Source organism: Gobius niger (genome assembly GCF_951799975.1).
Source record: "Gobius niger genome assembly, chromosome: 3".
Lineage (NCBI taxonomy): Eukaryota > Metazoa > Chordata > Actinopteri > Gobiiformes > Gobiidae > Gobius > Gobius niger.
Window position 1 is genome coordinate 7,219,123 of NC_136854.1, and position 13,723 is coordinate 7,232,845.

A 13,723-nucleotide genomic window follows, 5' to 3' on the forward strand; every position below is an offset into this window, starting at 1 on the left:
TACACCGATGCTAGTTATGATGGACTCGGAGCTGTGCTTGCCCAGGTGCAAGAAGGGCGGGAGCATGTAATCGCTTATGCAAGCAGGAACTTACATCCCACTGAGCGAAACAATGCTAATTACAGCTCATTCAAGTTGGAACTGTTGGCACTTAAGTGGGCTATAACGGAAAAGTTCAAGGACAGGAGCGCAATTCACTGTTTTTACTGACAATAACCCTCTGGCTCACCTACAGACCGTGCGGCTTGGAGCCTGTGAACAACGCTGGGTCGCCCAACTAGCTTTGTTCAATTACTACATCAAGTACCGGTCAGGTAAAAGCAATGTAAACGCTGACGTCCTCTCCAGCCTATTTAAGTAACCCAGACCAGGAGCCTGCAACGTTTGCTTCTGCTGTGGAGGTGGTGCCAGAAGGAGGTGAGTGGGAAGAGGCTCAGGCAGCAGATGCAAACATCCGACGTGTGAGGAGTTACGTGGAGAAGAAGGAAATGCCAGGAAAGCCAGAGCGCCAGGCTCTGTCCAGTGAAGCCCAGTGACTGTTGCAACAATGGAAAAGGCTTCAGGTGAAAAGTATCATATTGTGCCGCAAAGTAATTGATCAAAGGAGCCATGAAGTGCACTACCAGACTGTTTGTTCGAGGTCTAGGCTTGTGTCGACAAAACCCTCGCCAGCCTCCAACAGAACCTTTATTGGCCTAATATGGAGGAGGAGGTACGTTGTTTCCACCTGGGTTGTGTTGCCTGTAGCCTGCAAAAAAGTAGGGTTGAGCCTAAAGCCCCTCTTAACCCCATTTCAGTTTCCTACCCGCTTGAAGTCATCGCCTTAGACTATTTGTCGTCCTAACGATGCTTACCAAAACATCCTGGTTGCCACAGATAAGTTCACACGTTTCTCTGGACAATACCTACCCGCGACCAAACGGCTCAAACCACGTTAATGCGATCTGGTCAAAGATCATTAAAAATATTGGCTGCCCGGCCCGGTTCCACTCGGACCAGGGAGCCAATTTCGAGTCGTCTTTAATATATATATATAATGAAAGAACTTTGCGACACCTATGGTATTACTAAGAGTCGTACTACCCCTTATCACCCGGCCGGCAATGGCAATGCTGAACGTTTTAATCAGACCTTGCTCAAAATGTTGCACGCTTTAGAGGAAGAGAAGCAGAATCGCTGGCCGCAGTGTTTATCCGAGCTCGTGCACGCTTATAACAATACTGTACACTCCGCTACTGGTTATGTGCCGTCCTTTTTAATGTCCGGTCGTCACTTGCGTCTCCCTGTTGATGTAGACTTGGCTGTTGGTCCCCAACAACCTAGTCAACTGGCACCTTGGTGGTCCCCAGACACTTACTATGTTGTAGAGCAAGTGGGAGACACAGAATTGGTGTACAGGGTCCACCCTGAGCAAACTTTGCACAGAAACTCTTTAAAATTAAGCACCTTACCTCCAGCTGTAGTTCCACAGGCAGCTGAGGAACCGCCTCAGGCCCAAGGACCCAGGCCGAGCAGGACGTCGTGGACATTGCCCCTAGAAGGTCATCTCGTTCGACCCTTGGACAACCACCGGCACGGTGCAGAAACTGAACTGTTTTTATGTTGCAGGGACTGACAACCTCAGAATGTGGGGGGATGTGATCCAGCACAAGTGACTTGACATTTTACTTTGTTTTTATTGTGTGCTGTGCTTTTAGTGTGTTTTTATATTGGTTTTATCTTTGCAGTGCATTTTTAACTTGATTTATAGTTTTTACGAACTTGCCATTTTCACATGCTTTTATCAAATGACTTTACCCCAACCCCCAGCTGCAACAATCAGCACACCTGTGTCTGGTGGGAAAGGAAACACAAACAAAAGGGAGCACGGGGGCAACGGGAGGAGAAAAGAGAACCAGAAGGGAGGACACACACAGGAGCAGGAGCAGAAAGGCCGTGGCGCACCACCATGAAGTTGGAGAGCAGGACGGCACACACATCGGGGACCACGAGCACGATGAGACCACAAGTGTTACGAGGCGACATACATATGCTATACATTTACAGGTGACCCGGTGCGTGTGACCACTCCCTGGACTAAGAGGGAGTAGGAGGACCTGCAAGCACGCGCACTTTACTGTGGATGGTGCCCTTTTATTGTTTTATCTTTTTTTAGCCCACCTTGTTTTTAATGGACTTTTTTGTTTTTAATGGACTTTTACTATAACATTTTTATTTGTGGGCATTTTTACTCTGTTTTTAATCATTCTGTCATAAATTTTAGTTTAACTTGCCACTACTCTTTGTCCTTGGTAAACAGTGTGCTCTCACCCGGTCATTCACCCCATTTTCTACAATTGTTACTTGGTTAAACTCATTTCACTTCACACACCTCCATAGCCCCCCCTCTTACATATAGATACATGTTTTTTACACAGGTTCAATAGTAAATTCATTTTATTTTTGTTTCAAAAGTTTCACACAAATGAATGTCCTGATATAACGGATACAATTCCAATGCTAATAGATAACAATCACACAGCAACAGAAATGGATGATTAGACACAGATAACACACTTTACAGTTGAAGGAGAAACAACACAATGATACATCTGTGTGTACAGAGAAGTTCATGTTTTGTATCGTCAAACAGTGTGTGTAAGTCATAATGAAGATGATTCAAACTATTGTGTTAAAGATGAAGTCAAAAACACAAACAGCTTCATATCTAAAGATGACAAGAGATTGACAATTATTCTTCTATTATTGTATTTTGCACTTGGCCTTTTTAAAATGTTTTGCTTTTTATAACTGACTTCTAGCCCTTTCAGCTGTTCACTGATGTCACTTCTGTTGTATGTTTGTCTGTTTCTGTGTGTGCGGAGCTGTCTCACTCTTTGCCAGACAAATGTACCTGTTGGTACCAAAAAAGGCACCTTGACCTATTGGGAGATCGCTTTGAGCAGTGGTCCCTGGCGTGTCCAGCAAGTCAGAGCCTTTTCAAGTCTCTGACTTGTGACAGAACTTGAAAAGGCCACACTGCTGTATTTCTCGTCCTCTCATTTTACTCCCCACAGGTCGAACGCCCATCTCCCAGATTATAAAACTGCAACAGAATTTTAGGGAAACGGTTTCCATAGGAACTCGTCCCTATTGTTTACTGATGAAGTCCATTTTGACGGTCGCAGTGTTTTTAGACTTCAAGTCTGTGGCTTTTGCCTTGATTTCGGTGGCGCCAAAGAAAACCTCCAGTTTTACTCGATTCATGCCTTTAGAAATGTCAGGCATGTCCACGACACATGATGCAACTGGACCATCCACTCCCCACTCGTCCACATATGTAACATTCTTCCTCTCTGTCCGATAGAAACTTAACTTCATACTCTTCCAGTCTCTTTCCAGAGGACAGAAGATGTACTCTTTAGTTTGGTTCCACTCCACATCATCACCGATTCCTACCAACTTTGAGAACAGGTCCTGACACCAGACGCCCTCTTTGGTTGTTAACCTTTTCTCTTCCTTGTGAACAGAAGGATCAAATATACCACTCTTAGCGACCCCGTAAGTGAAGGCGCTCTTTCTGGACCTGATCACAGACGGGTCTCGCCCGAACATCACTGCTCCCCTAAGAATGACCTCCTGAGGGTTTTTAGGACACAGAACTTTAGCGCAATCACTGAACTCTTTCTGAACAATTTTACGGAGGATGGTGCTTTGAGCGAACCCTCCCACTAACAGGATGTAGCTTATGTCTGGGTGTTTCCTAAGGATTTCACACAGACTGTCAGTGATGTGCACCAGACTTTCATGGAAGAAAGTTTCCATTCTTTGTCGTGAGATGAGGATCGTTCCGCTGTCCCAGCTCATGCCTTCCACCACATTAAACACCTCTCTGTCCTCGTTCTGTCTCTCATGAACCAAACGCCCAAGATTACTGTAACAGATCATTCTAGCAGCATTTTCAGCTAATTTGACTGTTTCAAAGTTGTACATGAATTTCTGCGCCTCACTGGGATGATCTCTCTCATACTCCTCCCACAGACCATCACAGAAGAGTTCTCTGAGAGCTTGTCTGAACTTCCTGTCCACTGTCCATCCTCCTCTGTTGTTTCCTGAGGCCTTATTCAGCTCCTTAAGAGCTCCTCCTTCAAGGACCTCATGGACTGTGATGTCGATGGTTCCTCCTGAAACACACGCCATCATTGTTCTTGATAGATAGATAGATAGATAGATAGATAGATAGATAGATAGATAGATAGATAGATAGATAGATAGATAGAGTGCCTCTCCTAAGTATTCATACACCTTGAACTTTTGCACATTTTGTCATGTTTACAACCCTAAACATGAAGATTTTATTTTGATTTTTTTTTACTGAACGTTCACACACAAGCAACAGACAACTGTGAAGTGAAAGCAAAATGATACATGATTCTGATATTTTTCAAAAAATAGAAAAGTGAAAAGTGGGGCGTGCATAAGTATTCATACAGCATTTTCTGAGTGCATTAAATTGCCTTTAAAACATTCCTAATGACTCCAGAATGTTCACTCCTTGGCCTAACGGTTAAATAGAGGCCACCTGTGTGTAATCTACTCTCAGTATAATTACAGCTGTTCGTTTAGGCCCTCAGAGCTGTGGTCGGAGTGTATTGGTCACTAAACAACATCATGAAGGCCAAGGAGCACCAGAGAGGTCAGGGGTAAAGCTGTGGAGAAGTTTAAAGCAGCATTAAGTTATACAAAGATTTCCCAAGATTTGAACATCTCCCGGAGCAACTGTTCAATCCATCATTCAGAAATGGAAAGAGTAAAGCACCACTGCCAACTTACCAAGACACGGCTGTTCACGTAAACTAACAAACTGAACAAGGAGAGCACTGGTAAGAAATGCAACCAAGTGCCCCAAGATAACTCTGGAGGAACTGTGAAGTCCTGCCGCTGAGCTGGAGGAATCTGTGCATGGGACAACTATAAGTCGTATCTACACAAATCTGGCCTTCATGGACGAGTGGAAGAAGAAAGCCATTATTGAAAGGAGGCCATAAGAAATCCCGTTTGAAGTTTGCTAGAAGTCATATGGAGGACACAGCTCCATGTGGAAGAAGGAGCTTTGGTCAGATGAGGGGGGGGGGGGGGAGGCCCAGTCAAAGTCCGGACCTAAATCCTATTGAAAATCTGTGGAATAATCTGAAAACTGCTGTTCACAAACGCTCTCCTTCCAATGTGACAGAGCTTGAGTTGTTTTGTAAAGATGAATGGGCTAAAATGTCAGTCTCTACATGTGCAAATCTTGTAGAGTCAGACCCCAAAAGACTTGTGCTGTTATTACAGCAAAAGGAGGTTCCACAAAGTATTCATGCATGCTGTATGAATACTTATGCACGCCCCACTTTTCACTTTTCTATTTTTTGAAAAATATCAGAATCATGTATCATTTTGCTTTCACTTCACAGTTGTCTGTTACTTGTGTGTGAACGTTCAGTAAAAAAATCGAAATAAAATCTTTATGTTTAGGGTTGTAAACATGACAAAATGTGCAAAAGTTCAAGGTGTATGAATACTTTCGAGAGGCACTGTAGATAGATAGATAGATAGATAGATAGATAGATAGATAGATAGATAGATAGATAGATAGATAGATAGATAGATAGATAGATAGATAGATAGATAGATAGATAGATAGATACCTTTAATACAGACTCATGATCAAAAGACAGATAAGTTATTAAAAGGATGAGGTTAAATATTTAGTTTTCACTGGGAACTGGACAATAACTGGTACAGTTTGAAACAACGTTCTCTGGCAAATGATAAATGAGTGATTATGCTGTGTTCAGACGACTTTTTTTCCGAGCGACTAGATGCAAATTGGTCATTTTATGCTCACTACTGCCACCTCAGGTGTGTAACCTGTGTAACTGCAGCTTCTATATTAAGCTCATGCATGACGGCACCTCGGACCCAAATTAACACCTTTCTGAGTGACAGTGCAGGATTTTAGAGGTATTTGTAGTGAACAGGTCTGAGCTCATTCTACACATTAGGACATGGCTGGAACATGTAGGGGGAGGAAAATACTTAGTTTTAACATTTTAAAACTCTGTATAGTCCCTTTAAGGTTGTACATGACGGCAATTCGGGCCCGAATTAACAGCATTTTGAGTGACAGTGCAGGATTTTAGAGGCAGTTGTGGTGAACAGGTCTGAGCTCATTCATTAGGACATGGCTGGAACATGCAGGGGGAGGAAAATACTTAGTTTTAACATTTTAAACTCTGTGTAGTCCCTTTAAACCTCAAGATTAAATTCAACATAGTCATAGATGGTCATATGTGCATTCAGACAACTTTATACTTCTGAGGGTTAGCGTTATGTATACTGTTTCAGAGGAAACACTGACCTCCACAGTCCACGACGATGTACTGCGTGCCTGGAGAACGCTGCAGAGCCACTCTGTCATGACCATCAGTGATGAAGCCACTTGATGGAAGCTTCATACTCCAGATTGAAGCTGCTTCGGGCTCCAGAGCAATCACCAGTTTGTTCTCCGAGGTCACGATCCCGGCCTGGACAGAAAGCACTGATGATAAGGACAGTTATCTGCTGTAAGTATAAACAAGATCAGCCGGGTTTCACCTGCTCTGCAGCTTCCCTCATGAACTGTCGTGCTGAATTGTCCCAAATGGCCGGAACCGTCAGGACCCAGGTGAAGTCTGTGACCTTGAACTTCATGCCATCTGTGTTGATAAAGATGGTTTTCAGAGCATCCTTCTTCAGGAACTGCAGAGCAGCAGAGAACACCCTCAAGGCGCTCATTGACTTCTTATTCACGTCTTTAATCTCCAGGTCCTTGGTGATTGTCTGTGTGAGAAATCAGTGAGAGGAGGGAGCAAAACACTGACACTGACTGTCACGGAATGAAAATTATACCTCACGGTTATTGTGACTAAAATTATCACGGTTTTAGGTTTTATCGCGGTATTTTTTTTATGTGTGTTAATATGTTCAAAAAGCATTTATAGTCCTACAAAAACAGTTTCAAAAAAGAGTAACAGTGTTTATTATATACATAATGAACACATGCATATAATTATATATAATTATATATAATTAATATTATATATAATTATATATACTTAATATTTGTATATATAATAATTATATATGATTAGGCAAGGCAAGGCAAGTTTATTTGTAGAGCACAATTCATACACAAGGCAATTCAAAGTGCTTCACAGTTGAAAACAAATAGAATCAATAAAAACATCAACATAAAATTAATCAATTACAGTAAAAGGCGAGAGTGCAGATAAAATACTTTCAGTCATATGCATTGGTAAAAAGAACTGTTTTCAGCCTGGATTTGAACATTGTCAGAGTTAATATATAATATATGTATTAATTGTATATGATTAATATTATATATATATTAATTGTATATAATTAATATTATATATATGTTAATTGTATATAATTAATATTATATATAATTGCGCCACTGCGGCGGCACTGCGCCACCGTTAGCACTCACGCCTCACCGCTAGAAGGTCCCGGGTTCAATTCTGTGTGGAGTTTGCATGTTCTCCCCGTGTCAGCGTAGGTTTCCTCCGGGTACTCCGGTTTCCCCTACCACTAAAAACATGTACAATAGATTCCCCTCTGGGGCCAAGACTCCCCTGAAATGATTCTTGATCTCAGTGGGACTATCCTAGTTAAATCTCGGACATGATTCCAGCTTCGAGAAAGTTTTGTTTTGGTTGTGAGCTTGAGTGCACCTGCGTGGCAACGTCAGCAGATGAGACAGCGGCTCATAAGGCTCACTTTGCTAACACCGAGATAATATCTTTTTTTCAAAAACAAGACGGTAATTATTACCGTCACATTTTTACTGGCGTTTATGGCTACACCGGTAACCATGACATCCCTACCACTGACTATTATTTGCATTAGGGTGAAAGTTTAAGTACCCCTAAAGTTTCTGTAAATGGCTTTTCTACCTTTATCAAACTTTACAGTAAGGAACCCATTCACTCTCTCATTCATACACCAGTGTACAAGACACATGACCCGCTCTACCAACTGCGCCCCCACTGTCGCAATGAGAACAGTAAAGCAAGGGGAAGATGAAATGATCTCAAAAGGAGATAAATGAGCTCTATTGTCACTCCCAGCCGGAGAAAGGTGAGAACTTCACAACCTTTAGAGGCCGTTTTCTCTTGCCTGGCTCTGCCATACTCTTCCCTGTGTGGAATGGACAGGGAAGGCAATCAGCAATTCGGGTATTCTGCTCTCCCAAAATTTCATCCGATGGGCGGGGGAGCAACTGAATTTTGCGTTGCATCATGGGTTACATTTGTCTTCGCAACTTCTAGTTATGTTTGCCTGCAGTGGCTCAGAAATACATGAGGACTAATTTTCAAGCAGTCTTGTTCACTGATGAGGCCGTGTAGCCCTGGATGGTCAAATCAATGGAGTAGTGGATAGTTGGTGAATGGCCACAATGTCCCAACAAGGCTGTGACGTCAGTAAAGAGGTGGCGAAGTCATGTTTGGGTCAGAATCATGGTGAGAGAGCTGGTCGGCCCCATTAGGCAATTTTAGGCTCCCTGAAGGTGTGAAAATGACCTTTGAAAAATATGTGGAGTTTCTGACTGACCACTGTCTTCAAAATGAAGAGCCGAGCTTTCCCTAACAAGATCCTCTTGACATGCATGACAACGCACATTGTCATACCGTAAAGAATACCTCTGCATCGCTGACTGCTATGGGCACAAAAGGAGAGAAACTCATGATGTGGACCCCCTCCTCCCCTGACTTCAACCCTATTGAGAACCTTTGGAGCCTCAACAAAAAAAACTTCTATGAGGGTGGGAGGCAATTTCATCCAAATGGCAGCTCTGGGAGGCTATTCTAACATACTGCAAAGGAATCCAAGCAGAAACTCTACAAAAACTCAAATGTTTAATGGATTTAAGAATTTTGAAGCTGCTATCACACAAGGGCTCCTTTGGTAAAATATAACTTGACCTGTTTATATTATTTGATTGAAATAGCTTTTGATTTCAGTAAATATGACCTCCTAATGCTACAAATTCAACAAATGACCATTTTCAGTTAATTACAAGCTTTAAAATGTATTGAAATGATGAGTTGCATAATAATTTGGAACAGTAGAATTTGAGGTTTTTACTATATTTACTATATTTACTTTATTACTAGGAAATTTTTTCCACCACATTTAAATGATCCTTTACCAGTTAAAGACTTGAAAATTATGCTGACTCTCGTTTGAGTTGACAATTTAGAAAATCTTAGAAAAATGTCATTTGCATAATAATTTGGAACGCAGTGTAGTAGAAGCAGCGTCAGGACGTCAGTTGATGTTGTTACTTGACAGTAGCAGCCACGTTTAATCAAAGGCTAAGCTGACCCACACGTCTGATTTTTTATGATTTATTGAAAACATAACATGGTACCAGGAGTGGACCAACAAAGACGTATATGATGGAAAGTGTGAAGCTGCCAGATGGACTGGAAATGTGGACTGTGAGTGGCGAACTTTTAAACAGCGGTTTACGCTGTACCTGCAAGCTATCGGCCTGGACGGCAAGCCTGATGCACGGAAGATTGCACTGCTTCTTACCGTAGCGGGTCCACAAGCGGTGGAGGTATACAACAAGTTTGTTTTCCCGACTGCAGAAGATGAAGAAAAGTTTGACGTGGTAGTGGGGAAGTTTGAACACTGTTCACCCAAAAAGAATGAAACGTTCGAGCGGTACGTCTTTTGCTCACGTTTACAACAACCCACAGAGAGTTTTGATACGTTTCTGACTGACCTAAAGCTAAAACCGAGAACATGCAATTTTGGACAGCTACAGGACTCCATGATTAGAGATCAGATCGTGTTTGGTATAAAGGACAAGAAAATGAGAGAAAGACTTCTACGAGAGGCAGTTTTAACATCTGCCATGCCAGTGACTTGCTCTACAACATGCAAAAACCTTTAGCAGGTCAGCGAAGGAAATGGACGCGGAAGGGACAGCGGTGGACACCTGAGCCAAAGCTAATCTGGTGAATGAGTTGGATGTGAAAGCAATGAAAGTAAAACCACACATTTACCAAAACAACAGTTCACTCCAAGCATATAATGGACAGCCAATCAACACCAAAGGTAAATGCAGACTCAAAGTACAAATTAAAGGGAAATATCACAGTCTGATGTTTATCATTGTACCAGAAGGACTTAAATGCTAACATAAAAAGAGAGCACTACCAAATACCTACAAGGGATGAAATAACAAGTGAAATGACAGGCGCAAGGTTTTTTAGTAAACTCGACGCGTCACAAGGATTTTGGCAACTCAAGCTTCATGAGGACAGTACAAAATACTGTACCTTCAATACGCCATTCGGACACTACTGTTTCCTGAGAATGCCTTTTGGGATCTCTTTATCTCCTGCGATTTTCCACAGGACAATGGAGCACATGATTGAAGGCATTGATGGAGTCAGAGTGTAAGTGGATGACATCGTTTTGTGGGGATCCACACTTGAGCAGCACAATGAGCGACTCACTAAGGTGCTGCAAAGAGTCAAACAATACGAACTTACACTGAACAGAGCAAAATGTCAGTTTGGAGTTACAGACATCACTTTTCTCGGGGACAAGCTGACAGCAGAGGGCATCGAGCAGGATAAGAATAAAATAAGGGCTATACTGGAGATGCCACGTCCTGAAGACAATTCCAACTATTTGGTCAAGAATATGACTTTAAACATGTCACCTCAAGCCCACTATATCCTCAGTCCAATGGGAAGGCAGAGAAAGGGGAACACATAGTTAAAACCATTACTTAAGAAAGCGCAAGACAGTAAGGCAGATCCTTACTTGGCGCTACTGAGCTACAGAGCTTCTCCATTAGAACATGGAAAATCTCCTGCAGAACTACTAATGGGAAGGCAACTTCGAACCACTCTTCCTTACACAATGACCAAGAAACACAAATGAGTGAAAGACAAGATGAGACAGTTGCAGAAGAGACAAAAGGTAAACTTTGACAAGTCCACAAAAAGTTTAAAACCACTTGCACCCAATGACACAGTCAGAGTGGAAGATTCTAAAGTATGGACAAAGAAAGCAACTGTACTGGAGGAAGTGAATCCGAGATCATACAATGTAAAAACTGAAGATGGAGTGATACTAAGAAGAAACCAAGGAATTTGTTGCATACACAAGAGACTATGAGATCACGAGATTAACAGTTTGAGGAAAACAACAAAATGCCTGAACCAGCCTCACCTATAAAGGACAGTGTTGAGCAAGGTGACCAATCACCTGAGCTCAGAAGATCTGCACGCACTGTCAAACCACCTGATAGACCGAATCTTTAAATACAGTACAATAAAGTACAAAAATATGTGTGAAAATACACATGCTTGTTAAATTGTTTATTATGAAACATCTGTTGTTGATTCAGATTCAGATTCAGATTCATTTATTGGCCATTTGCAGTTTGAAAAACCACATTGGAAAAAAATGTGCAAAGAGCTCAAAGTGCGATATGTAAAACAAGTAAAAAGACACAACTACAAGTATGCAACATGTGATTGCCAGGTATTGTTATAATTCAGTTCATCTAAAGAAAGAGGGATGTGCTGATAGTAGTTATTTTATATACAGCTACACCACTAGGGGGCTGTCTGAGCTAAACCTACTCACTATCTAGTAGAAGCGTCAGAACATCAGTTGATGTTGTTACTTGAAAGCAGCGGCCACGTTTAATAAAAGGCTAGGCTGACCCACACGTTTGATTTTCTATGATTTACTGAAAACAACATTGTGGACTTTTCATCAACAGTGAGCTGTAGGCGATTGTAACAAGCTAGCGGGGCTAACCTGGAATAACCATTGTCCATTGACACAAATAATAGTCCTTTATTCGGACACATGGGCTGGATATGTGCTTAAATACTAGGGAGATCCGTAGATCATGTGTATAGCTATAGTTGAAGATCCAGAGGACATGGCAGTAACAAAGAGGGACTAGTTAGAACTAAAACAGCAGTTCTTTTTCAGTCAGAGCTCCTTCCTGCTTCAGAATACATTTAAAATCACTCGTCCCTGACGTCTAAATCAATCAGTGGTTTTGTATAGCCCAATGTTACAACAGGAGTCGCCTCACAGGGCTGCACAAACCATTAAGGCAATAAAACAGAACAGAAAAGTCTCCGTTGTGTTCAGTCTGAATGCAGTATAATAGCAACAGGAAGTGCGCTAGGCCACGAACGGTGTCATTTTTTTTTTCATCACAGCGCCACTCAGTGGATGAAATTTTGGGAGAGCAGAACAACCGAATTAGTGGACATGGCGACAGCTGTTCCAACTCACAAAATATGAACTGAATATAAACTCACACGGAGAACGCGAGGCAAAATCCTCGACTGCTTCATCCATGATTACTTTTGGCTCATGTTAAAGTTAATTGAACTAACAACATAGTGGTGCAGCGAGTGACGTCACCTTGTCATTTCTCTGTGACGGTCGTGATTGGTTCGGCCTCAGCCGCCAATCAGCAACTTGTTTACCGTGTGTGACCAGGCTACCTTTTCTCACCTTTGAGCTATTTTGAGTTCCTCATGGCGACAACTTCTCCAATTATTAGCAGGTCCCATAGAAATATAAGATAACAGGCCACAATACACCTGACCCTAACTGGAAATAAACAAGCTAAAATGCAAAATGGTCCGAGTGGAATCCAGTTTTAAAAGACTTGACAATAGGACCTCAGCTTAGTTTATATGTTTGTCAAATATATAGTATATACCTATACAACTACAAACTAGTATATATATTAGGTAATATATACATAACTAATACAAATACAAACTCTGAAAAACCTGAAACTTTCAATACAAATTCTGTTTGGCTGTCTTTGGCTTCGTGCCTGAATCTACATCTGGCACAACATAAAGTCAGTCCTTCTTTCCCCAAAGTGTTACAATAGTCCTATATTAACCAACAATAATAAAACTATGTTAAAACAAAAACTCAAGACAAACATAAACATCATTACTCACCTTGTCGTAAAGTTCCATTTTGAAGTTCTCAAAATAGTAGTAGTTTTTGGCCTCATCTTTGTGCATCTCCAGGTATTTCCCTTTGGCCTCGTATCCAAAGTACTTGAAGGTCCCATGCTGGTCCAGCAGAATGCAGGAGGGTGTTTTAGGCGTGTCATGGCCCTGCTCTTGGCCCCAGCGCCGCACATGGGGAGAGACGTCTTTGTTTCGGGGCGTCAGGCTGTAAGCATAACCGCTGTAAGTCGTCCCAAAGTCTATGGCAATGATGTAAGTCTCAGTGTCAGCCATCTCTGACAGGAGCGTCAGGAGCGACAGGTCTGACGCACAACGCCACAGGCACCGCTCATATAGTGGTTAATAAGGGGCAGCCTCTAGGGGGCGTGCTCTCACCAAACTCAGAAACTACATACAGCCCAGAAAAGCTGCATGTTTCAGATGGACTTTACTGTGTAAGTGTCTGAGTCACATCACTGGGAGAGCGTTGGGGGAATGAGGAGGTAGTTTTCCCTCAGTCACTTACTACAGGATATAAAAGTGTTTTATAATAAACTTCAGGGCGCAGCTTCTTCCTGGTCGTTATATAACATTCCATCGACTTCTCAGAACTGATCAGACGAGAGTCAAACCGGTTTGAGTTATGAAAAACAACAGAAGTTTCTTTGCAC

General features: G+C 42.0%; 1 protein-coding gene across 1 annotated transcript in view; it reads right to left on the minus strand.

Moving 5' to 3' along the window:
- Positions 1-3,129: 3,129 nt before the first annotated feature.
- The window catches only part of LOC306961000 (heat shock 70 kDa protein 12A-like), a gene marked incomplete at both ends in the record, with an annotated part of 13,881 nt that continues 3,287 nt past the window's right edge, over positions 3,130-13,723 (minus strand). Inside the window, 4 exons of the mRNA XM_079553610.1 lie at positions 3,130-4,163; positions 6,383-6,548; positions 6,619-6,843; positions 13,059-13,375. Coding sequence (XP_079409736.1) covers positions 3,130-4,163; positions 6,383-6,548; positions 6,619-6,843; positions 13,059-13,375 — 1,742 coding nt within the window. The remainder of the gene's footprint in view (positions 4,164-6,382; positions 6,549-6,618; positions 6,844-13,058; positions 13,376-13,723) is intronic.